General features: G+C 44.0%; 1 protein-coding gene across 4 annotated transcripts in view; it reads right to left on the bottom strand.

The window, feature by feature from the left end:
- Positions 1-27,101, bottom strand: part of TANK (TRAF family member associated NFKB activator) — a 98,908-nt gene that overhangs the window by 27,190 nt on the left and 44,617 nt on the right. For 3 of the 4 annotated variants that reach the window (XM_073545728.1, XM_073545727.1, XM_073545729.1), the window contains exons 2-5: positions 11,599-11,700; positions 11,365-11,514; positions 9,512-9,617; positions 2,665-2,828 (exon numbers count right to left, since the gene is read on the bottom strand). In XM_073545728.1, coding sequence (XP_073401829.1) covers positions 2,665-2,828; positions 9,512-9,617; positions 11,365-11,463 — 369 coding nt within the window. In that variant the 5' untranslated portion in view covers positions 11,464-11,514; positions 11,599-11,700. The remainder of the gene's footprint in view (positions 1-2,664; positions 2,829-9,511; positions 9,618-11,364; positions 11,515-11,598; positions 11,701-27,101) is intronic. The other variant, XM_073545730.1, reaches the window with a different exon arrangement.

Raw genomic sequence — 27,101 nt, 5'->3', positions numbered from 1 at the left:
TAATCCTATCCTGTGTGATACTGACTGCTGAGCCGTGCATCTAATCCTATCCTGTATGATACTGGGCTCCCCCTGCAGTCTGTGTCAGAGGGTGGTCTGTGTTGGCACGGTAATAAATTGTGTTATTTCCAGCTTTACAGAAGGACGATATCACCATAGAAATGATAACAATAATAATAGGCCTCAGTTACCACAACTGTCTACAAAGAAACCTGTTGCTGATAGCGACCAATCACAGCTCATTTTTCATCTTTTAAACAGCTCTGGGACAGCGTGGCGAGTTTTGAGTGGCGACTTTTGTGTTTCGACTTTTATGTGGCGAGGTTGGTGTGTGGTGAAATGTGTGCGGAGGGCGGTATATGTGATGAAGCACGTGGTAGTGTGTGGCGTATTTTGTGTGTGTTCATATCCCCGTGTGTGGTGAGTATCCCATGTCAGGGCCCCACCTTAGCAACTGTACGGTATATACTGTTTGGCGCCATCGCTCTCATTCTTGAAGTCCCCCTTGTTCACATCTGGCAGCTGTCAATTTGCCTCCAACACTTTTCCTTTCACTTTTTCCCCATTATGTAGATAGGGGCAAAATTGTTTGGTGAATTGATACACGTGGGGTTAAAATTTCGCCTCACAACATAGCCTATGACGCTCTCGGGGTCTAGACGTGTGACTGTGCAAAATTTTGTGGCTGTAGCTGCGACGTTGCGGATGCCAATCCCGGACATACATACATGCATACATACACTTGAGCTTTATATATTAGATATATACACACAGTATATACGTACTGTGTGATGCATAGATGCCAAAAAATGAAGCTAAGTGAATTGCTATTTCCCTGTGGGAACTTTTACTGCTGTGAGCGTGGGTTACCCATAAAGGGATTTTCCACTTTTCTGTAAACGCAGCTTTGTGATATAGTGGATGGACTACTTCCTCATTTCAGAATTCTCTATTATCAGCGAACAGAAACATTCATTGTCCCCCATCCAAGAGACTGTCAGGTTCAGACATAAACAGCGAGAATTTCCATTCAACAACAGCAAGCTGTGTTCTTGAAAGCTACAAGAGACAAATTAACCCCTTCATGATGCGGCCAATTCCCATTTTTTGACTCTTCGCTATTTCCTCTCCTTCTTCCCAGAGCAAAAACTTTTTTCATTTTCTTTTTTTTCAGTCTTTCTCAGATGCGCCCCGGGCATGACCATCTCCATGAAATGTCATCCAATTTGCTAGAACAGATCACTGCAGCAGACGTTCTGCACAAAGATCTCATCGGTGACGTTACATGACCTTTGAACCCCTTCACGCCATGCCCATTTTCCGATTTTTATCAGTTTTTGTTTTCTTTTTCCTCCCCTTTTTCCCCAGAGCCATAAGTGTTTTATTTCTCTGTCCACATGAGGGCTTGTTTTTCCTGGGACGAGATGTCCTTTTCAATGACACCATTCATTTTACCACATTATATACTGGGAAGGAAACAGGAGAAAAATTCCAAGTGGGGATGAACTGTGAAAAAACGCAATTTTAATATTGTGTTTTGGGAATTGTTTTTACGGCATACATTTTGAGGTAAAATTGATTTTGCAGTATGATTCTCCTCATCATTACGATTACGGCGATACCAAACATGTCCAGTTGTTTTATCATTTTAGTGGTGAAAAAAAAGACAAAAAGTCTGCAAAAAAATTTTTTGGGGGGGGGGTTTGTCGCCATTTTCTGGGACTCATAAAGTTTGCATTTTTCGGTCAATGGAGCTGTGCAATGGCTTATTTTTTGTGCTGTGAGTCGAGACAATGTTTTTATTGATACCATTTTGGGATAGAGGTGACTTTTTGATAACTTGTTACAGCATTTTTTGTGGAATTGCAGCGACCAAACAATTTTTAATTTTTTAGTTTACAATGTTTACAGGGTTAATTATGGTTATATTTTGATAGATTAGACTTTTATGAACACGGTGATACCTAATATGTGTTTTTTTATTATCTATTTTTAATGGCAGAAAAGAGGGTGATTTGAACTTTTATGTCTTTTTTTCGTATTTTTTTAAACTTTTTTTTTACTTTTCACTTTTCTTGGTTACCTTGGAAGCCCAGCTAAGACAAGTACACAAGTCATCAATTGACCCACTGGTTTCATCACGACCCATTGGTAACTTGTGATCACATCATGGGCGCGCCAATGGGTGCATGGATTTATGCACACAAGGCCAGCATGCGTTAAATGTCGCTGTCAGATAGAGCACCGGCTCCACCTGCGATTATTAGAGGCAGATCCTGGCTGTAATACACAGCCATGACCTGCTAGGTATGCAGCGGGCTCACCCCGTGAGCCCGCACCATAATCCTGCTCCCGACTTGCGCCGTACATGCACAGCGCATGTCGTGTAAGTGTTGTAACTTTCTAATTTAAGAGCTATATTTAGAGTAACCATCAAATAATATCTGACACCATATTTCACACTACAAACTGAATACATTATTAAATAGATCTCTTAGATCTTGATGAGACTGGTGCGTTTACTTAGAAAATCCATGTCAGAATAATCCTTCCTAAAAGTTTAGCTCAATCTCTCTCCACCCAGCCTTACTGACAGCTCCTCAGTGTCCCGCCTCCCTGTTGCTGCTGAGATCTCACATTGCACATGCAATATCATTTTGTTACCTTGAAGAGCTTTTCCCGCTGCTGACTGACTTTGAGCAGTTCTTGCAGACTCTCGAGGGAAGCCGTCTCACTTTTCCCACCATCTGAATTCTCCAATCTGGGGGACGTAGGTGAACCGTTAAACCCTCTTCCTGAGAATGAAGTGGTGTTAGTTTTATGGTTTCCTTTAAAAGAAGGCGGTATAGGATGTGAAAAACATGGTGGCTTTCCTCTAAATACAGCGCCACATCTTTGCATCGAGCGTTAGTGCAGCTCAGTCTCATTTACTTTATGTTTGTGTAAAACGCAGCAATGGTTTTTTAATCCTGCACAACCCCTCTAACAAAAGTTTAACAAAAATTTTTTTTAATAATGAATGTTAGTCAATCTACAAACTTTACGTATCTATAGACGCTACTATACTGTAGCAGATGTTTAAATTTGTTGATTTTTTTGGGTGGTGGTTTTAAAGGAAATCTCTCATCAGAAACCTCCCTCCTTTAAAATGTGCCACTGGGGCGATCAGCCAATTTCCCCGGGTTCTGCTCCCAGTAATTTTTTTATTTTGTGAGAATAAGTAACGCCAACTAGACATTAGATAATCGGCCCAAGTCTGTCAGAGCAGAAGACCCTCCAGAGAAACTGTCAATTTTGGCTTGTAGAGGGGACCCCTCTAAAGGAGGTATCCATGGACCTAAGAACTAACAAGCAGGTATTTGCTATCTACCTGCCTGCTGTGCTCAGTGCTGATCTCTGCCGCTCCTGTCGGCGATTCTGCGGCTTCCTCAGATGTCACGTCGACAGAGCAGTGGCTTCTCTTTTGCTCTGCTTTGTTGATGGGTCATGACTGCCGTCGTCATGCTGATAGGCATTGGGGAGGTGGCAGTCAATGGGCATGATGTCACCAGTTACACCACTTCGACAGAGCAGCCCAGCAGAAGAAAAGATGCTCTGTTGACTTGGAGCAGCTGAATCGCTGGCAAGATCGGTCATCGTAAAAAAATAATATAGTTCTTGATAACTCTTTAAATGGGAGACACCCACAGTATGATGTCTATTGGCTCTAGTGCAGGAATGTCAAACTGAAATACACAAAGGGACAAAAAAAACTTGGACAATGTCATGGGCTAATCTTGATGTTTATTAAAAAAAAGCCTACAATTGCAGAAGTTTTTCCTTATCATGATGGAACTTTTCATATGGAAACAAACTTAAAGGACGTGCCACACGAATAAAGTACATTTTAGTTAACATATCTTAGAATAAAATTAGCATATAATCACAAATGGGGCATACTGGAATAATATAATATAATAAGGAAACCAGGGGAAGAGTCTTGAGGAGATCATTTGCATATTCCCAGTGCCTTCTGGGATAAGTGAAGAGTCTCCGCGAGCTCAACGATCACTGGGTTTTGGCCGTTGCAGCTGAAAAGAGGAAATCGGAGAAACCAGGGGAAGAGTCTTGAGGAGATCATTTGCATATTCCCAGTGCCTTCTGGGATAAGTGAAGAGTCTCCGCGAGCTCAACGATCACTGGGTTTTGGCCGTTGCAGCTGAAAAGAGGAAATCGGAGAAACCGCGCGCCTGTCGGCGCGCAAATTTCGGCTCATCTTTCATCTTTTTAAGAAATCTCAAGATGGAAGAGGCCAGGAGCCATTTGGTGAGCTGCATTTCTTGCTACATGTTCACAGATTTACCAGTGGAAAAGCCAAACTTCACATGCCACAAATGCAAGCTTGTGACCCTGTTGGAGGAAAAGTTGCAAAATCTCGAAGAGAGGTTAGCTACGTTGAAGATCATTAAGGAAGGTGAAGAGTTCTTGGACAGAGCAGAATTATCTCTTCATGTTACAGAAAGAGAAGAAATTCGAAGTGCACCTGAAGAAACAGAGGATTGGAGACATGTGACCCAGAGAAGCAGGGGGATCAGGAGGCAGTCAGCACCCATACTGCTCAGAAACCAGTACCAGGCTCTCACGCAGGAAAACGATGAAGAACTACATCAGGATAAGACTTTGCCAACAAACAGCAACCTTGTACGCCTTCAGAGTCCTCCTGGATGGAGAAAGAAAAATGTTGTGAAGAAGAAACGGAGAGTGGTGGTCATGGGGGATTCCCTGTTGAGAGGAACAGAGGCCGCTATCTGCAGACCGGATATAACTTCAAGAGAAATGTGCTGTCTTCCAGGTGCAAAAATTAAAGATGTGTCTGACAGGATATCAGGACTCTTCAGACCTACAGATGACTACCCATTCCTGCTACTACATGTGGGGACAAATGACACCGCAAGAAACGACCTGGAAACCATCTGCAGAGACTTTGAAGACTTAGGCAAGAAAGTGAAAGAACTGGGAGCGCAGGTGGTCTTCTCTTCCATCCTCCCAGTGGATGGCCATGGAACAAGGAGGTGGAATAAGATTCTGCAGGTGAACAACTGGCTACGTCGATGGTGCCGTCAGCAACGATTTGGATTTCTGGATCACGGAGTGAACTACTTATACGATGGACTACTTGCTAGAGATGGGGTGCACCTTACGAAGACTGGAAAGCAGGTATTTGGAAGTCGCCTTGCTACACTTGTAAGGAGAGCTTTAAACTAGAACAACATGGGAAGGGAAGCAAAAGACCAGAAAAAGCCATACACCTGACAAATGCTATTGAGAACTCTGCTATTAGAAGTGGAAAGGAAGAACAAAGACGAAAGAATCTAATTAAAAAAAATATTGGAGAAAGAGAAACCAATCACAAACTAAAATGTTTCTATACTAATGCACAAAGCATGGGCAACAAACAAGGAGAATTGGAACTACTAACACAGGAAAAGAAATATGATGTCATTGGAATCACTGAAACTTGGTGGGACAATACACATGATTGGAATACAAGACTAGAAGGATACAACTTATTTGCAAGAAACAGACTTGATAAACGAGGAGGGGGTGTCGCATTGTATGTTAGAAATGCGTATATCTGCACAGAGATTGAAGCTTCAGAGACTGGGAGTTCTGTGGAAACTGTTTGGGTAAGAATACAAGGACAGAACAATGGAAAGGACACCATTGTAGGCATTTACTACAGGCCGCCTGTGCAAGCTGAAGATATGGATGAACTCTTTATGCATCAAATGGCCAAGTTCTCCAAAAAATATGACATAGTTGTCATGGGAGATTTCAACTATCCAGACATTTGTTGGGAATCTCTCTCAGGCAAAACTAACAGGTCAAGGAAATTCTTATCCTCTCTTGCTGACAACTTTATCTTCCAAAAGGTAAAGGAGAAAACAAGGGGAACTGCTACCTTGGATCTAATCCTTATAAACAGGGAGGAAATGGTTGAGGAGGTAAAAGTGGCTGGGACCCTAGGAGGTAGCGACCATGCTATTTTAGAATTTTGGATAACTAGAGGAGGAAGACCTGTGAAGACTCAGACGTCAAGGTTAGATTTCAGAAAGGCAGATTTTAAGGGATTCAGAAAGAGAATTGGAGGGATCCAATGGCTGGATATCCTTAAAGACAAAAATGTCCAGGAAGGATGGGAAATCTTGAAAAATGAAATTCTCAAAGCACAGTTGTTAACAATTCCGAAAAGAGGGAAGAATAGGAAGCATTTAAGGAAACCAGGATGGATGAACACAGAACTTAAGCACATGCTAAAAAGGAAGCAAAAAATGTTTATAAAATGGAAAGAAGGAGGCATATCTAAAGAAGAATATAATGCTGTCTGCAGAACCTGCAAGGCACAAATCAGATTATCAAAAGCTGAAAATGAATTGAGGCTTGCAAGAGATGTCAAAAGCAATAATAAAGGATTTTGGGGATATGTCAAAAGTAAAAGAAAAGTCAAAGATGCTATAGGATTTTTACAGGATGAAAATGATGAAATGGTAAGACAGGATGTTGAGAAGGCTGAACTTTTAAATTCCTATTTTGCATCTGTTTTCTCTCAGAAAGGAAATGTAACATCAACTGTTATTCACTGTCCTATTAAGGGAATAGAAGAATCCAGGATATCTATAAACAGAAAGATAGTGAGGAAACACTTAGCTAACCTAAATGTATTCAAGTCTCCAGGTCCAGATGAATTACACCCCAGAGTACTGAAGGAGATAGCAGAAGAAATTTTTGAACCCCTCTCCATAATCTTTGAAAATTCTTGGAGAACAGGAGAAGTGCCAGAAGACTGGAGAAGAGCAAATGTTGTTCCTATCTTCAAAAAGGGGAAGAAGGTGGACCCAGGCAACTATAGGCCGGTGAGTCTGACTTCTATACCAGGAAAGATCTTTGAACAAATTATTAAACAACATGTATGTCAATACCTGGATAAGAATGAAGTGATTAAACAGAGTCAGCATGGGTTTGTAACTAATAAGTCATGTCAGACTAATTTAATTTCCTTCTATGATGGTATTACTGATTGGGTGGATCAAGGAAATGCTGTAGATATAGTATATCTTGACTTCAGCAAAGCATTTGACAAAGTCTCTCATACAATCCTTATTGAAAAAATGACTAAGTATGGAATGGACAAGGCAACTGTTAGGTGGATTCATAACTGGCTTAGTGATCGGACCCAAAGAGTGGTCGTAAATGGCTGCACATCCAGTTGGAAGAATGTCTCAAGTGGGGTACCACAGGGCTCTGTCCTGGGCCCTGTATTGTTCAACATCTTTATCAACGATTTAGATGAAGGAATTGAGGGTAAACTGATTAAATTTGCTGATGACACAAAGCTAGGAGGGATAGCTAATACTAGAGAAGAGAGAGAGAGGATTCAAAAAGATTTAAATAAACTGGAGAAGTGGGCAGCAACTAACAGAATGGTTTTTAACAGGGAGAAATGCAAAGTACTACATCTGGGCAATAAAAATGAAAAAAGCATATATAGAATGGGAGGAATAGGGCTAAGTGACAGCACATGTGAAAAAGACTTGGGTATACTAATAGATCACAGACTGAATATGAGTCAACAGTGTGATGCAGCAGCAAAAAAGGCAAATGCAATTCTAGGATGTATTAACAGAAGCATACAGTCTAGATCACGTGAAGTAATTATTTCCCTCTACTCCTCTTTGGTCAGACCTCATCTGGAATATTGTGTCCAATTTTGGGCACCACATTTTAAAAAAGACATCAACAAACTGGAGCAAGTTCAGAAAAGAGCGACCAGAATGGTGACCGGTCTGCAAACCCTGTCTTATGAGGAAAGGTTGCAGGATTTGGGAATGTTTAGTTTGCAAAAGAGAAGACTGAGAGGAGACTTAATAGCTGTCTACAAATATCTAAAGGGCTGTCACATTGTAGAAGGATCAACTTTATTCTCATTTGCACAAGGAAAGACTAGAAGCAATGGGATGAAGCTGAATGGGAGGAGACACAGATTAGATATTAGAAAAAACTTTTTGACAGTTAGAGTGATCAATGAGTGGAACAGGCTGCCACGAGAAGTGGTGAGTTCTCCTTCAATGGAAGTCTTCAAACAGAGGCTGGACAGACATCTAACTGGGATGATTTAGCGAATCCTGCTTTGAGCAGGGGGTTGGACCAGATGGCCCAGGAGGTCCCTTCCAACTCTACGATTCTATGATTCTAATAAGTTATGTAAGAGCAGTAAAAAGCACATGGCCCAAGGCCTAATTTAAATATGTAATAGAAAAGGATAAAAAACCTTGAATTAAGAAATAATATAGATAACGTATGATGGCAACAAAAGTGCTCCCCAAACACAGTATGATACCCCCACAATGAATTCCTCCACAGTACCCTCCACACGCACAGTATGATGACCATATTGTACCCCCAGCAAAGTATGGTGACCCATCACAGTCTCATGCCACAACTGTGATTTCCACACTGACCTCCACACAGTATATTAGGCCCCAAATATTCCTCCATACAGAATAATGGGCCCCACATATTCCTCCACACAGTATATTAGACCCCACATAGTCCTCCATACAGAATAATGGGCCCCACATAGTCCTCCATACAGAATAATGGGCCCCACATAGTCCTCCATACAGAATAATGGGCCCCACATAGTCCTCTATACAGAATAATAGGCCCCACATAGTCCTCCATACAGTATAATGGGTCCCACATAGTGCTCCATACAATAAAATGGGCCTCAGATTGTTCCATACAGCATAATGGGCCTCACATAGTCCTCCATACAGTATATCTGGCCCCATATATTACTCCACACAGTATAATGGGCCCCACATAGTCCTCCATACAGTATATCTGGCCCCATATATTACTCCACACAGTATAATGGGCCCCACATAGTCCTCCATACAGTATATCTGGCCCCATATATTACTCCACACAGTATAATGGGCCTCACATAGTCCTCCATACAGTATATCTGGCCCCATATATTACTCCACACAGTATAATGTGCCCCACATAGTCCTCCATACAAAGTAATGGGCCCCTCATATACAGTATGATGACCCCATAGTCCCCGGCATCGCGGGCCAATTATAATCACCCTGAGGGCCAGGATTGTGCTCTAGTGGGTCATATGGATGGGATTATCTTCATCAAACAACTCTTTGCATTGAAAGCAGGGCTTGGCAGGAAAAAACGCTGTGTAAAATAAGCATATTTTTGCTGTGTTTCTGTTGCGTTTTTTTATTTGCGTCTTTGGTGCAGATTTTTCCCCACTCATTAGAATTGACATGCCGCAGAATTAAATCTGCAAGCCTAATATAAGCAATGAGGGCATGAGACTTCAGGAAATTTTCATTCACTCCGTTGGCATCAGGAAACCCTTCAGGTTTTGTGAAAAAACTGCCCAGAAAAAAAAAGCGACAAATCGGCAACGTGTGCACAGGCCCTTACAGATCATATTAGTTTTAGGTTTTACCTGTTTCAGAATATGACAAGAGCCTTGTTGACAAGACCGAAATGTGGTTTTTCAAGCATGCTATCTGTTCCTCCTTATTAAGTAACTGCTTCTCAAACAAAGCGGTCTAAAGAAAACAGGAGAAAGCCATTATATGATCAGGAAAAAGAAAGTAGCCAAAAGTCTCATGGCAAATCTAAAAGGGTTGTAATGAGATAAGAGAACATGGTGGCAGAAACAGTGACACAAACGAATGGGACTAAATATCACATACAACACATTGATTAGAGCGTTGTTGTATCTAGAAGAAAGCAGCCATGGCTTTTAATTTCATAAAACCTCCTTAAAAGGGTTGTTCAGTCCAAATCTCCCATATTTACTTCCTATGTAGGACGCTTTTTTATTTAAATATACTTCATTACCATATTTTGCTTTTCACCCAAACAGTATGCTGCAGTACTGATTTATTAAGCAGTTCATGCTCCTTTACAAGCTGCTTCCAACTGCTGCTCAGCAAGATTCACACACTATAGATATGGGAATTCTCCAGTATACAGGGATGGGGAGGCATAGACATGGGAAGTTCTGTACACAAATTCTTTAAATGCAGTGCTTGGATATTAATTGAGCAGCAGTTGAAAGCAGCTTCTAAAGAAATATAAACTAGGTGGGAATTGAAATAGCGCTGCAGCATAATGATGCAAGAGAAGAAATTATGCAACTCCAGCACGATGTCAGTGGATGTTCTCAGGATTGGACACAGAATCTGCCCCTAAATCCTGACTGAATCTTAAACTTGCGAGCATGACCACGTGAGATGTCTGTTTGCTCTGCCTTCCGTTGTACACAGCAAACATTTTAAGGTAATCTCACCAAACCGCACATGTAAGCATATTTTGAGGGTTAGTGTTTAGTGTAAAAGCTGCAAGAGTTCAGATTTTTCCCTTTTTAGATAATTTTATGATAGGCTCCTTTTAACTGTAGGTCATTCTTTAAATTGATCGCATCTATTTTATTGTGTACATGAATACAATTGATTGTTTAACCACTTAAAAGGGTTGTCCCACAAATAAAGTTTATTTTAATCAGTAGATCTTGGAATAAAAATAATTTCCATAATTCGAAGTTTATAATAAAATGTTCCTGTGCTGAGATAATCTTATAAGTGTGCCCCTGCTGTGTACTGTGTAATGACCGTGTCTGACCGTACAGGGACATGGTCTGACCACAGCTCCTGGGCAGGGGAGGAAGCAAAAGAGAGTATACAGAATCAGCTGGGATTCCATGCTGTCCTGTCTGTATTCTCTCTTTTGCTTTCCTCCCCTGGCCAGAAGTTGTGGGTATCTGCAGACCATGTTTCTGCACGTTGTGACACAGCCCATTAAAGGGAGTAAGTCACCAGGTTTTTGATACCCCATCTGAGAGCGGCATGATGTAGGTGCAGAGACCCTGATTCCAGTGACGTGTCACTTACTGGTCTGCCTGGTGCAGTTTTGATAAAATCACTGTTTTCTTTTCTGTAGATCTACCAGTTCTCTCAATGTTGAGCTGTGTATAACCCCGCCCATGCCACTGATGTGTACACTGTGCCTTCGCAGAAGGCTGCCAATCAGGTGTGGGGGAGTGGCAGGACTACCTGACAGCAGCTCTACTAGTCCTCTTGTGATAATCTCCTGGTGTTAAAACAGTGATTTTATCAAACCAACAGCAAGCAGCCCAGTAAGTGATACATCGCTGGAATCTCTGTTTCTACAGTATGCTGCTATCATTTCCTTTAAGTAACCTGTGTTGTATAAAACATATTTCTGGGGAAACAAACCAATAACAAACTTGTTTTTTTTCTCTATCCCCGTCCCCACACAAAGCAATTATACCTTTTGCTGTAGTTCCTTCCTGGTCCGTTCCTTATCCATACATGCCTGACGATATGCTTCGTAGGCTCTATTAAGTTGATCTCCTGTGTTTTTATCCATATTTCCCAGTTCTGTATCATCACTAAAAAGGGTGTGGAAAATGATAGCGACCTACAAAGATGAGAGAAGAACAGGGAGGAATCGGGGGAAGTTTTCTATGACACTTATCACATCAAATACCCAAGGTCGACTCACCTGAAAAGTATGTTAAAGCTAAAGTTTCCAGTGACAGTTCTGAGAATCTCCCTTCCTTAAGTCATTCTAGGATGATGTAATGAAGTTATGGTTGTTTTCTATCTGTAAACATTACAAAGGTTACAATGAAGCGAGAGGCGTTAGTTTAAGAAGTCACGTGGAACCCGTTGTAGTAAAGAAAAACAATTCTCGTGTCGGGAAATTTTGGGATGAGATTGTCTACTTCTAGAACGACATGTACAAATTTGAGAGATTGAGGTCCGAAAATGCAATTTTTATTTTACATTCACATGAAATTGGTGAATCTGAGGCTAGGGTAACACAAGCATATTTTTTGTCTTCCGAGAGAATCGGGTCGATTTTTGCGAATCACATTCTGATCAGATTCTCTCAGATGCGGAAAAGATGGAGAAACAAAAAATTATCCGTCTTCTCCATTCTGTCAAGTCCTTGGAAATCGGACTGCACTCAGAAGCCATCCGAGTGCAGACCAATGGTTTCCATGCATTTCCAGCACGATCAAACTTGGGCATGCAGTGATTTTTTTTTTATACCAGCGCAGTCCAAGAAAAAAAATTAGACAAGTGCATGGTACCATAGCATAACATTGGTCCAAGTGCGAGCCGTCAAAAACAAAAACATTCTTATCAACATTCAGAGGCTGAAAACCGTTGCACTCCTCACGTTTTTCAAAGCAGAACTTCAGTCACAAAGTATCCAGTTTAGGGCTCGCTCACACTGGCGTATAAATGGGACAAGTGCAGTCCGATAAAAAAAAATCGTATTGCACTCGGACCAATGTTATTCAGTGAGGCCGTGCAGATGTGCGTATTTTTTTCTCAGCTGTATTCGGCATGCTGCCATTTCACTCTTAAAAAAAATATCACATGCCATACGGACCGTCAGTATGTCCGATTTTTACGGATATATGACAGTTCTGTAGCATAGGAAACTGTAAAAGGTTCTGTAAAAGATTAAATACTGCAGAGTAAAAAAAAAAAATATTCTATACGGATGAAAAGTGAGAAAAAATCATCCCATTCTCCCGGATGACAACAGGACTTATTTATATTCAAGTGTGAGTGAACCCTTAGACAAGATTCCGTTAGCGAAACACAATGTCTTTTTTAGGGGGATTCTGCCTGAAAAAGCGCTTCATAAAATGAACATACCGCGCAGCAATGTCAAAACGACACTGCTGTGACCATGTTCAGTCTTACTTCTTTTAAGAGCTACAGGGTTCGGAAACTCTGGACTAATTAAATTAGTCGATACGTCCATTCTTCGGGAGGCAATGCAGAAAAAAAGACGCTGGTGGTGGAGCCGCCATGAAATTAAGAACAAAAATGTCGGCTGAGCAGTTCCAGGAAAAAAAAGACGACAACTTTTTCCTGAAGCGAATATGCCTGGGAAATATTCTGCAGCTGCACTGGATTCTAAATGTCGCTGTGTTCACACACTCATACATGATAGAAAATCCTCTGGGCAGCAGAGAGACTCGTGATTCTCACGTTGAATGCTTGGCTTTAGGGGTTTTTCAAGCTCTTAAAATAAATTGTCCAGAAAGTGGAAATGGTATTAAAGGGATCAGTGTCAGACTGAAGAACATTGAGCCCTCCGGAGGATTTGATTCTGAGGGTCCACCTTTATGTCCCACTGAAGAGCCCCATAGCAAATGCCAGGTTTGCACTATGAAGTCTCCTGAAGGAGAAGCCAGGGCCCACCGGAGGATTCTCCAGTTCTCTGGTGGGCCAGTCCAACCCTGAAAAGGTTTGTCTAGTGAGTTAAATTATCACCTATCATGAGATTAGGTGATAACTTACTGGTTTCTGAAGGTCCAAATAGCTAGAATGAACCTGCAGTGCACCTGCTCGACTGCCACTCCATTCCTGATGGGCTGGCCTGTGGAGTCGGAGTCAGGGAGATTGAGGAGTTCTCCAAAAAATATGACATAGTTGCAGGGCCGGACTGGGACTAAAATTCAGCCCTGGCATTTGAAGTTACACAGGCCCACTAGTCACATGGTGACTATATAATATCTTTGTACACTTGTAGTTTACAAGAAGTGAGAGGAGATTAACACGACTATATAACATGTAGTCACAGCTGTGCCCAGTATTTCAGCTCAGTCCTATTTATTGCTTTTAGGTACAGTACTCCTCCCAAATCTCTGTCCCCTTTTGTATGCATGATTACAGAATTCCTGGCAGAACTGCTATCCATTGGGCCACCAGACCCCCTGGTCATAGCCGCCCCTATCATACCTCCCAATTTATGAAGAAGGGAAAGATGGACAAAGACTGCGGCGCACGCGCCGCTGCAAATTTTGGCCACGCCCAGCCACACCCATTTCACAACTAGTCACACCCATGTCCACACCTAATCGCACCCATTTAGCACTGCTGATCACACTGACTGGTACTGAGGGCACAGTGGCTGGCATTATGGGCACACTGACTGGCACTAAGGAAGAGAGAAAACAGAGAGAGAGAGAAAAAAGAAAACAGAGAGAGCGAGAAAGAAAGGGGAAAGAAAGAAAGAACAGTGAGAGACAAAGAAAGAACAGTGAGAGACAGAGAAAGAACAGAGAGAGAAAGAAAGAGGGGAAAGAAAGAAAGAACAGAGAGAGACAGAGAAAGAACAGAGAGAGAAAGAAAGAAGTAAAAAAAAGAAAGAAAGAACAGAGAGAAAGAGAGGAAAGAAAAAGAAAGAGGGGAAGAAAGAACAGACAGAGAAAAAAGAAAGATTAGAGAGAGAATGAAAGAACAGAGAGAAAGAAAATGAGGGAAAGACAGAACAGAGAATGAAAGAACAGAGAAAGAAAGAAAAAGAGAGAAAGTAATAAAGAAAGATTCTACAAAGATACTATAGCAGCTCGGCTCCCGTTGTAGTGCCCACCTGAGCCTCCCGGTGTAGGACCTATCATGATCCGCTCACATGGCCGGCATCCCCGATTCCAAGGCGATCCTGCTGTCTGCGCTGTCGGAGGAGGACACGGTGATGGATCTGAAACATTCCTGGTTCTGTTACAATCTCCTCAAGAAATTATCTCATTTCCGGTCAGCTTCCAGCACATCACTTCCGGTGGAACGTCATGTGTGTGTTTTAAAATGCTCCTCGGGGCTCTGCCGTGTACTCCTGTGTCCGTGGGAAAAGCCCGCTTTGTATGCTTTGTACACACTTGGCTCCGCTCCGTACATCCCGTACACATATGGCTCCACTCCATACACACACGGCTCCACTCCGTCCACCTCGTACACGCGTGGCTCCTCTCCGTACACCTCGTACACGCGCGGCTCCGCTCCGTACACCTCGTACACACGGCTCCGCTCCGTACACGCGTGGCTCCGCTCCGTACACCTCATACACACGGCTCCGCTCCGTACACCTCGTACACACACGGCTCCTCTCCGTACACCTCGTACAAACGGCTCCGCTCCGTACACCTCGTACAAACGGCTCCGCTCCGTACACCTCGTACAAACGGCTCCGCTCCGTACACCTCGTACAAACGGCTCCGCTCCGTACACCTCATACACACACGGCTCCGCTCCGTACACCTCGTACACACACGGCTCCTCTCCGTACACCTCGTACACACACGGCTCCGCTCCGTACACCTCGTACACGCGGCTCCGCTCCGTACACCTCGTACACACACGGCTCCTCTCCGTACACCTCGTACAAACGGCTCCGCTCCGTACACCTCATACACACACGGCTCCGCTCTGTACACCTCGTACACACGGCTCCGCTCCGTACACCTCGTACAAACGGCTCCGCTCCGTACACCTCATACACACACGGATCCGCTCCGTACACCTCATACACACACGGCTCCGCTCCGTACACCTCGTACACACGGCTCCGCTCCGTACACCTCGTACACACACGGCTCCTCTCCGTACACCTCGTACACACACGGCTCCTCTCCGTACACCTCGTACACACACGGCTCCTCTCCGTACACCTCGTACACACACGGCTCCTCTCCGTACACCTCGTACACACACACGGCTCCTCTCCGTACACCTCGTACACACGGCTCCGCTCCGTACACCTCGTACACACACGGCTCCTCTCCGTACACCTCGTACACACACGGCTCCGCTCCGTACACCTCATACACACATGGCTCCGCTCCGTACACCTCATACACACATGGCTCCGCTCCGTACACCTCGTACACTCACGGCTCCGCTCCGTACACCTCGTACACACACGGCTCCTCTCCGTACACCTCGTACAAACGGCTCCGCTCCGTACACCTCATACACACACGGCTCCGCTCCGTACACCTCGTACACACGGCTCCGCTCCGTACACCTCGTACACACACGGCTCCGCTCCGTACACCTCGTACACACACGGCTCCTCTCCGTACACCTCGTACACACACGGCTCCTCTCCGTACACCTCGTACACACGGCTCCGCTCCGTACACCTCGTACACACGGCTCCGCTCCGTACACCTCGTACACACGGCTCCGCTCCGTACACCTCGTACACACGGCTCCGCTCCGTACACCTCATACACACACGGCTCCGCTCCGTACACCTCGTACACTCACGGCTCCGCTCCGTACACCTCGTACAAACGGCTCCGCTCCGTACACCTCATACACACACGGCTCCGCTCCGTACACCTCATACACACACGGCTCCGCTCCGTACACCTCATACACACACGGCTCCGCTCCGTACACCTCATACACACACGGCTCCACTCCGTACACCTCATACACACACGGCTCCGCTCCGTACACCTTGTACACTCGGCTCCGCTCCGTACACCTCGTACACACGGCTCCGCTCCGTACACCTCGTACACACACGGCTCCTCTCCGTACACCTTGTACAAACGGCTCCGCTCCGTACACCTCATACACACACGGCTCCGCTCCGTACACCTCGTACACACACGGCTCCTCTCCATACACCTCGTACACACACGGCTCTGCTACATCCACACTGTAAATCCTGACCCCACACATACTTACCTCAACCAGCACCATGACAACAGCAAAGCAGAGTCTTGCAGACGGTAGAGGCAAGGCTGAGCGCACAGGACCTGTGATGAGGTCACAGGAGGGGCGGAGTCAGGGGTGACATGTCGGGGGTCTGGACAAAGGCTCCTGATCATGTGACCCCCTGACTCCTCCCCTCCTGTGACCTCATCACAGGTCCTGCGAACAGAGCGAGCAGGCAAGCAAGTGCGACGCTGTGAGTGGCTGCGGGGGAGGGGGTCTTATGCTAAGGCGAGGATGGGGTGTATGGGGGGGGCGTGGCGGTTTATCTCCCTGCAGTGCGGGAGGAACTTGAAACTATCACTGCCGTGCCGCAGAGGGCCGGCAGCAGGAGCAACAGTGGCCGCAGCAGCTGGCAAGCGGCCAGATGATCGGGCGCTGCCGCCTGCGGCCCACGTGACAGCGGCCCAGCGGGAAAATGCCCGGTTAGTTATATTGCCAATCCGGGCCTGCATAGTTGTCATGGGAGATTTCAACTATCCAGACATTTGTTGGGAATCTCTCTCAGGCAAAACTAACAGGTCAAGGAAATTCTTATCCTCTCTTGCTGACAACTTTATCTCCCAAAAGGTAGGGGAGAAAACAAAGGGAGCTGCTACCTTGGATCTAATCCTTATAAACAGGGAGGAAATGGTTGAGGAGGTAAAAGTGGCTGGGACCCTAGGAGGTAGCGACCATGCTATTTTAGAATTTTGGATAACTAGAGGAGGAAGACCTGTGAAGACTCAGACGTCAAGGTTAGATTTCAGAAAGGCAGATTTTAAGGGATTCATAAAGAGAATTGGAGGGATCCAATGGCTGGATATCCTTAAAGACAAAAATGTCCAGGAAGGATGGGAAATCTTGAAAAATGAAATTCTCAAAGGACAATTGTTAACAATTCCGAAAAGAGGGAAGAATAGGAAGCATTTAAGGAAGCCAGGATGGATGAACACAGAACTTAAGCACATGCTAAAAAGGAAGAAAAAAATGTTTATAAAATGGAAAGAGGGAGGCATATCTAAAGAAGAATATAATGCTGTCTGCAGAACCTGCAGGGCACAAATCAGATTATCTAAAGCTGACAATGAATTGAGGCTTGCAAGAGATGTCAAAAGCAATAATAAAGGATTTTGGGGATATGTCAAAAGTAAATGAAAAGTCAAAGATGCTATAGGATTTTTACAGGATGAAAATGATGAAATGGTAAGACAGGATGTTGAGAAGGCCGAACTTTTAAATTCCTATTTTGCATCTGTTTTCTCTCAGAAAGGAAATGTAACATCAACTGTTCTTCACTGTCCTATTAAGGAAACAGAAGAATCCAGGATATCTATAAACAGAAAGATAGTAAGGAAACACTTAGCTAACCTAAATGAATTCAAGTCTCCAGGTCCAGATGAATTACACCCCAGAGTACTGAAGGAGATAGCAGAAGAAATTTTTGAACCCCTCTCCATAATCTTTGAAAATTCTTGGACAACAGGAGAAGTCCCAGAAGACTGGAGAAGAGCAAATGTTGTTCCTATCTTCAAAAAGGGGAAGAAGGTGGACCCAGGCAACTATAGGCTGGTGAGTCTGACTTCTATACCAGGAAAGATCTTTGAACAAATTATTAAACAACATGTATGTCAGTACCTGGATAAGAATGAAGTGATTAAACAGAGTCAGCATGGGTTTGTAACTAATAAGTCATGTCAGACTAACTTAATTTCCTTCTATGATGGAATCACTGATTGGGTGGATCAAGGAAATGCTGTAGATATAGTATATCTTGACTTCAGCAAAGCATTTGACAAAGTATCTCATACAATCCTTATTGAAAAAATGACTAAGTATGGAATGGACAAGGCAACTGTTAGGTGGATTCATAACTGGCTTAGTGATCGGACCCAAAGAGTGGTCGTAAATGGCTGCACATCCAGTTGGAAGAATGTATCAAGTGGGGTACCACAGGGCTCTGTCCTGGGCCCTGTATTGTTCAACATCTTTATCAACGATTTAGATGAAGGAATTGAGGGTAAACTGATTAAATTTGCTGATGACACAAAGCTAGGAGGGATAGCTAATACTAGAGAAGAGAGAGAAAGGATTCAAAAAGATTTAAATAAACTGGAGAAGTGGGCAGCAACTAACAGAATGGTTTTTAACAGGGAAAAATGCAAAGTACTAAATCTGGGCAATAAAAATGAAAAAAGCATATACAGAATGGGAGGCATAGGCCTAAGCAACAGCACATGTGAAAAAGACTTGGGTATACTAATAGATCACAGACTGAATATGAGTCAACAGTGTGATGCAGCAGCAAAAAAGGCAAATGCAATTCTAGGATGCATTAACAGAAGCATACAGTCTAGATCACGTGAAGTCATTATTTCCCTCTACTCCTCTTTGGTCAGACCTCATCTAGAATATTGTGTCCAGTTTTGGGCACATTTTAAAAAAATACATCAACAAACTGGAGCAAGTTCAGAAAAAAGCAATCAGAATGGTGACCGGTCTGCAAACCCTGTCTTATGAGGAAAGGTTGCAGGATTTGGGATTGTTTAGTTTGCAAAAGAGAAGACTGAGAGGAGACTTAATAGCTGTCTACAAATATCTAAAGGGCTGTCACATTGTAGAAGGATCAACTTTATTCTCACTTGCACAAGGAAAGACTAGAAGCAATGGGATGAAACTGAATGGGAGGAGACACAGATTAGATATTAGAAAAAACTTTTTGACAGTTAGAGTGATCAATGAGTGGAACATGCTGCCACGAGAAGTGGTGAGTTCTCATTCAATGGAAGTCTTCAAACAGAGGCTGGACAGACATCTGACTGGGATGATTTAGCGAATCCTGCTTTGAGCAGGGGGTTGGACCAGATGGCCCAGGAGGTCCCTTCCAACTCTACGATTCTATGATTCTATGAGGAGTCGGAGGTTCGGCTTACTGACTCCACAGCCCTGCCAATGCGGCTGTCGAGCGCTACGCTCAGCTCTTTCCGGCAGCATCATAGAGAATTAATAGACCGGTGGTCAGGCATCCGACCTGCTACTTCTTTTTAAAAAGAGGATAAAAGTTCCCGATTTTGCCAATCGGTCCAGGTTCCAGCAGTTGCACCCCCACTGATCAATAACCTTTTCTGTGGATAGGTAAAAAGTTGTTTTCAACCGGTCAACCCCTTGTTGTTTATTAACTGTAACGGGGCTCATGAGTAGGCGGGGACGTCATCGCCCAGGAAACGAAGACCGACGGTGACCACTGGAGCGCTATTAGTTTAAACGCAGGAGTGTAGGTAATTTGGTCATTTTATACCATTCCTCTTCTCTAGCCCAAATTCTTAGGATCTTGGAAAACCCCTTGAATACCTTTTTTATAGCGATTGTGAAAAGTTTTAAATTTCCAACCTTTGGATATAATCAACCAGTAAAGATGTTAAAATCAGGGAGGAATAGAAACACAAAGCATAGTAGAAACTTGCACAACTTTGTATTAAACAGTAATTTAAGGAGTTGCTCTATTAGGACAGCGCATTTTTTGTTATGAGAGTCATCTGATGGGAATCTGATCGCAGGGTGTGCTGCTGCTTGGATCTAGTAGATAACATATACCATCTGCAGTAGATTCACCCAATGCGATGCCGTTAGTCAGCCATCACTGATCCCGCGGAGAGGTGTAAAGTTGTAATTTTGGCACAACCTCTAAAAGGTTATTTCCTAAGTGGAAACCCTCTGTGGCATCGGCACACAGCCTATTAGTGTAGAGGGGAATGTCCAGCTGCCATAAATAATCGAGTTTCAGTTTTCCGCTCTTATGATTCATTTGATTGACAGCAGTTTTTATAGTGATCATCCCAATAGTACAAAGAGGAAAACATTAAGACCAAAGACAGAAAAGATTTTTAGTGTAGATTTTAATACCAAAGCCACATTCCCATGTGCGAAATCACAGGGTTTTTTTTTTTCTGGTGCGTTTTTGTCTGCATCAAAATATGCAAAAGCAATCTGCTCTGATTATGGCATTTTTGCTGTGTTGTTTCAATCTGCTTTCGGTGCAAACGTTAATTCAAAGCAGTTTTGAGGCCAAAGGCTACATGACGACTTCGGCGATGACGCAGTTTTCACGGCCAACGATTGCTACTGCATCACAGCATAATGCAGATGAATGGATATACATTGTACGGCAACGTACCTCAACAAGCAAGTTGCAAAAAGTCGGAATCGGTTGAAGTTTTTGAAACTTGAATGACAAAGTCGTGGTTCCCTGCAGGTGGCAATGCGATTCCACTAGTGATGAGCAAATGTGCTCGGATAACGTGTTATCCGAGCACGCTTGGGTGTTATTAGAGTATTTTGGGTGTGCTCATATATTATGTTTGAGTCCCCGCAGCTGCATGTTTTGCGTATGTTAGACAGCCTGAACACGTGGGGATTCATTAACAAACAAGAAATCCCTGCATGGTTTGAGGCTGTGTAACAGCCGCACATCATGCAGCAGCCAGGACTCAAACATAATATACGAGCACACCCAAGATACTCAGATAAATAGTTATCACTAGATTCCACTAATCTGAATTAGCTGCAACGTAGAAGAGGCGTACAGCGATCTTTGGCCACGTGTCCATTGTTGCAGCCCCATTAGCTGTGTAGCCCCAGCAATAATGTGTTATTTCGTGCAGAAACCCTGGAATTGCATTTTTATTTGCATGTTTCCAGGCTTTCCATAGGGAAGAAGATGCCTAAAAAACATAGTTCATTTTATCACCTTGGAAAACGCCATTTAACTGCAGATATAGGGTTAACATAGCATTGCAATGCTGTCTGGGAGCTTTACAGAATTCCTCCTGGGAGCCCCCAGCATTTAGTCAAGGGGGTGGGCATTGAGTGGCTACAATGACTGCTCACAAAACCAGGCACAATGTTTGATAGTCGGCACTGCAGCAAATCATTGCAGAGTAAGCTGTCAATCAAAGTGCTGGAGCGAGCACATGTGAGCTCCATGCACATCCCCATGACTGAAAGCCAGCAGGTCTTGTGAGATAAGTTCATTTTCTCACAGTAGCCGCACTTTCAGTAAGGTGGTAAGGCATTTTTGTAACTCTATTTACCTTCATATTATCCCTATATCGGCAAGTAAATTAGTTTTTTCCGCAGTGACAGGTTCCCCTTAAACATGTCCATTGTGATAATTTCTTCTCATGGTGCCATTCTAATCCTCCTATTAAGGCCTCATGCAGACGACCAGTTTTTCCACATACAAAAATATCAGGCCAATTAATCAGAGTTTGATCAGAGTGTGGCCCGAGTGTCATCTGCTTTTCTTGTACATGGAAAAAAAAAGTTTCTATACCTACTTCTTTTTTCTTGAAGACCATGAAAATCAGACCGCAATCAGGCGTCATCCGAGTGTGGTTCGAGTTTTTCACTGACCAATTGATTTTCATGGTTGATTTTGACTAATCATCAAATCAAAAACAAGCATGCCTCTGCGATCTCCCGTGGACTGCTCTGTCTGTGAAAAATCAAGGACATGTGAATGGCCCCATAGTCTATCACAGGTACGAGTGAGAACCACGGATAGCACTCGTATGAGGAAACTGGATGCCTAAGTAAGACCTAATTCTCACCACTAGCTGATTGATGGAGGCCAGGCTACTAGGATCCGAACTGATGGCTGTAATCAAGGGTCTGCATCTTCCACTAAGGGCTCAATCAGATGGAACTCGTAACTATTATAGTCTATGGGGTTGTTCACGTCAGTGTAGGTTTGAGGACCAAGTGGTCTGCACGAAATCACGAAAACATGTCTGATTTTTGATTCGAGTCTCAGGTCAAACTCATCAAATGCAAGTCTGTGGGTCCATGAATGATGAGTGAACCCGTGGAAGATTGAACTGTACCTGAGCTTGAACCAGAACCTGAAAACAATGGAGACCCAAACTTAGGATCTGGAAAAAACTCTCTCCTCTCTCTCCCTCCTCTCGCTGTCTCTTAGCTCTCCTCTCTCACTTTCCTTTCTCACTTTCACTCTCCTCTCTCCCTCCTATCTCTCCTCTCACTCTCCTCTCTCTTCACTAAAATCTTTAATTCTCCTCTCTCACTCTCCTCTTTCTCTCCCTCTTCACTCCCTCACTCACTTTCCTCCCTCCCTCCTCTTTCACTCTCTCTCCCTCCTCACTCTCCCTCTCCTACTCTCACTCTCTCTCCTCACAATCTCCTCTCTCACTCTCCTCTCTCTTCGCCAATTCTCTCTCCTCTTTAATTCTCCTCTCTCACTCTCCTCTTCACTCCCTCACTCTCCTCTCTCACTCTCTCTCCCTCCTCACTCTCTCCCTCCTCACTCTCCTCACTCTCCCTCTCCTACTCTCACTCTCTCTCCCTCCTCACCAATTCTCCCTCCTCTTTAATTCTCCTCTCTCACTCTCCTCTTCACTCCCTCACTCTCCTCTCTCACTCTCCTCTTCACTCCCTCACTCTCCTCTCTCACTCTCTCTCCCTATCTCTCCCTCCTCACTCTCCCTCTCCTACTCTCACTCTCTCTCCCTCCTCACACTCTCCTCTCTCTTTGCCAATTCTCTCTTCTCTTTATTTCTCCTCTCTCACTCTCCTCTTCACTCCCTCACTTTCCTCTCTCACTCTCTCTGCCTCTTCACTCTCTCCCTCTTCACTCTCTCCCTCCTCACTCTCTCCTCTCTCACTCTCCTCTTCACTCCCCCACTCTCCTCTCCCTCCTCACTCTCACTCTCTCTCCCTCCTCACACTCTCCTCTCTCCTCTCCCTCCTCACTCTCTCCCTCTTCACTCTCACTCTCTCTCCCTCCTCACACTCTCCTCTCTCACTCTCCTCCCTGTCGTCCTGACTTCCCCTGGTACTCCGAACATTAAAGCAGTTCATTTTTCAGGGATTATATGATCTGAGAAACCTCCATCAGTAAAACTGATGAAACTTTGATCAAACTCTGATAAAAATAACACCGATACATTTCTGATCGTCTTTTGCCTGTGAGAAAATGAGGCCTTATGAATATAAATTAGCGCAGACAAGATTTGGAGCTGTTGCACCTCCAAAGAATAATTTAAAGGCAACACTTGAACATACTGTATATAGTATGGTATCTATGCTTGTGAAGAACGCTCGCTCATTAATGTGTCCAACCACTGAAGAACTGTGAAAAATCTGAAGATTCTTGCAGGCCACAAGTCAACAATGAGTGTTGAGAAGTTTATGCAGCTTCCTCAGACAGCGGCCATAAGTACAGGGATGATTTCCCTGGATGAATCATACATTTTCTATTTCCTTTCTGTACTGGAAGAACAAGGAATGTAAGACGATATATTACAATGAAATCCGCCTATCGGCTTTTGGAGATTTTTCAAGCCAAACCCAAGATTGCATAAATCTGGGTGATACAAATTTTTTTCTGAGTTGTGTAAATGAGAACAGCGATCACTGGTCAGTCAGGTTATGTTCATCATCGTCATCATCATTGTCTGAGTATTGAACTCGGTGTGACCTGCAAAATAAATACAGGCTAAAGGAAGTGACAGCCGGCTATGAGTTGTCAGTCAACCATCGACCTAAAAAGGGTCTAAAATATCTTTAGCACCTGACCCTATTATTACACAGCACCTTATGGACAGGGCTAAAGCTGACAATCTACTTTAGACACATAAGAGGTGGCTGAGGATCCTCCTTTAACCCCTTCCCGACACAGACAATTTTCATTTTTGGCGTTTTCATTTTTTCCTTCTTCCAAGGGCCATTACTCTTTTTATTTTTCTTTCCTCATAGACCTATGAGAGCTTTGACTTTTTTGCGGAACGTGTTGTAGTTTTGAATGGCACCATTCGTTTTAATATACAATGTCCGAGAATAAAAAATTCCAAGTGCAGTGAAATTGAAAAAAACAACAACCTGTGATTCTGACATTATTTGTGTCTTATTATTTTTTTATTTACTGAAAGATAAAAAATGACCTGGCATCTTGATTCACCACGTTAATTCGATTATGGCGATACCGCGGTAATGCGCAGGGTGGTAAGGGGGTAAGAGATAACACTATGGCTGCTGACTGCCGTGATTTCATTCTGTTGCTTTGCTCTGTCATAGGAGCAGAATTAGTAAATTAATGCCAGTGTCTGACTTCTAACCCGCTGGACACCCGTGGCACCTGGCAGTCTACATTCACCATAATGACATTTGTTAGGTTACCTTTAAAGGGCTTGGCATTTTATAGGACAAAATAGCTCTCTAGTCCAGTACTTTTGGCCAGATCTACAATGGAAGCTTCGAATAGAGGTTGTAATGAAGATGTGAACAGTACCTGAAAGAATAGTAACCTCCCGAGCTTCCCAAGTGGTGGGCAAGGTGATTGACAGACCTCTCCCATAGGTGTCCTGTCAATCACTTGGAGCAGCACTGGGAGAATCCGGCCGGGGACAGTGCTGGATCCAATCAGTCATGTCTCTGGCAATGTCCCCACCCAGCCAGGATCTTTTCTGATATCCCCCGGTTTGGGCAGTATGAATCACATGATAGAGTCCCTTCAACTTTTAATTTTACAGGGTGGGCCATTTATATGGATACACCTGGGTGGACCATTTATAAAGTTGCATCAAAAATGGTCAACTTCAAAATGGCCACCATGATCACCACCCACCTTGAAACTTTTTCCCCCTCCCATATACTAATGTGCCACAAACAGAAAGTTGATATCACCAACCATTCCTGTTATGAATGAGTCACCGTAGGAGGCAAAAACAGAAATACTAGCTAAGTCCAGAAAACCAGAGAAGTTGGCAGCTATCGGATTGCAGACCCCTGAACCTATCAACAACAACTAGCAGTAGCCGTGGGGGGTTCCTACGGTGCCCTAGACCCCTCGATCACAGCCGGAGAGCTAAATAGCCTAAAGAGAGAAAGGGAAATCTAAACTGCCCCAGAGCAGACCCCAAAGCAATAGGCAGCCCCCAACATATAATGACGGTGAAGCAAGATGAAAAAACACTCACACAGATAGAAAGATAGGCTGAGCAAATGATGGGGCCCAAGCTAACTAAATAGGAAAGGATAGAAAGGCTGCTGTCTGCAATCTGCGAAAAACCCTATCATAACAAGAGCCAACAGACTGATAGGGAAAAAAGCCCTGAAGACGCTAGGCTTCAAAAAGACTATAGAAGAGGGAGTTCATCAGACCTCAATGGTGAGGGGAAAATGAACTCACAACAGTACCTCCCCCTTGAGGAGGGGTCACCGAACCTTCATCCACGCCACCAGGGCGATCAGGGTGAGCCCGATGAAAGGCACGCACCAATCTTTTGGCATGAATATCAGAGGCAGAGACCCAGGAATTATCCTCCTGACCATAACCCTTCCACTTAACCAAATACTGGAGTCTCCGTCTAGCCAGACGGGAATCCAGTATCTTCTCTACCTCATATTCCATGTTACCTTCAACCAATACAGGGTCCGGAGGTGCCACCCCAGGAACAACTGGTTCAACAAACCTCTTCAACAAGGACTTATGAAACACATTATGGATTTTAAATGTGACAGGAAGAGCCAAACGAAAAGAGACCGGATTAATAATCTCCAAAATCTTGTAAGGTCCAATAAATCTAGGCTTAAACTTAGGAGAAGCCACCTTCATAGCGATATTTTTTGATGATAACCAAACCATATCACCAACCTTAAACAGGGGACCAATGGTCCTATGTCGGTTGGAAAACCGCTGGGCCTTTTCCTGGGAGAGAGATAACTTATCCACCACTTGGTCCCAGATCTGGTGCATTCTCTCCACCACAGTGTCAACACCTGGGCAGGCCGAAGGCTCCACCTGCCCTGAAGAAAATCGAGGATGAAACCCAAAGTTACAAAAAAAAGGTGACATCAAAGTGGCAGAAATAGCTCTATTATTTAAAGCAAATTCGGCCAAGGGCAAAAATGAAACCCAATCATCCTGATTAGTGGAAATAAAACATCTCAAATATGACTCCAAGGTCTGGTTTGTTCTCTCCGTCTGCCCATTGGTCTGAGGGTGAAAAGCAGAGGAGAAGGACAACTGAATTCCCAGCTTGGAACAGAAAGTCCTCCAAAATCTAGACACAAACTGAACTCCTCTGTCAGATACAATGCTCTCAGGAATCCCGTGCAAGCGAACCACCTGTTGCAAAAACAGGGGCACCAACTCAGAGGAAGATGGCAACTTAGGGAGTGGTACAAGATGAACCATCTTAGAGAACCTATCACAAATCACCCAAATAACAGTCATTCTCTGAGAGACCGGCATATCAGAGATGAAATCCATTGAAATATGGGTCCATGGCCTCTTGGGGACCGGCAAAGGCATCAACAACCCACTAGAGCGAGAACAAGGTTTAGACCGGGAGCAAGTCCCACAGGACTGCACAAAATTCCTGACATCACGAGACAAGGCGGGCCACCAAAAAGACCGACTCACCAGATCTCTAGTACCAAAAATACCTGGATGACCAGCCAATGCAGAGCAATGAACTT

Source organism: Dendrobates tinctorius, unplaced genomic scaffold, assembly GCF_039654945.1.
Source record: "Dendrobates tinctorius isolate UK_male_01 unplaced genomic scaffold, ASM3965494v1 ptg000143l, whole genome shotgun sequence".
In the NCBI taxonomy this organism is placed as follows: domain Eukaryota; kingdom Metazoa; phylum Chordata; class Amphibia; order Anura; family Dendrobatidae; genus Dendrobates; species Dendrobates tinctorius.
This window is presented reverse-complemented; position numbering and strand designations above follow the sequence as displayed.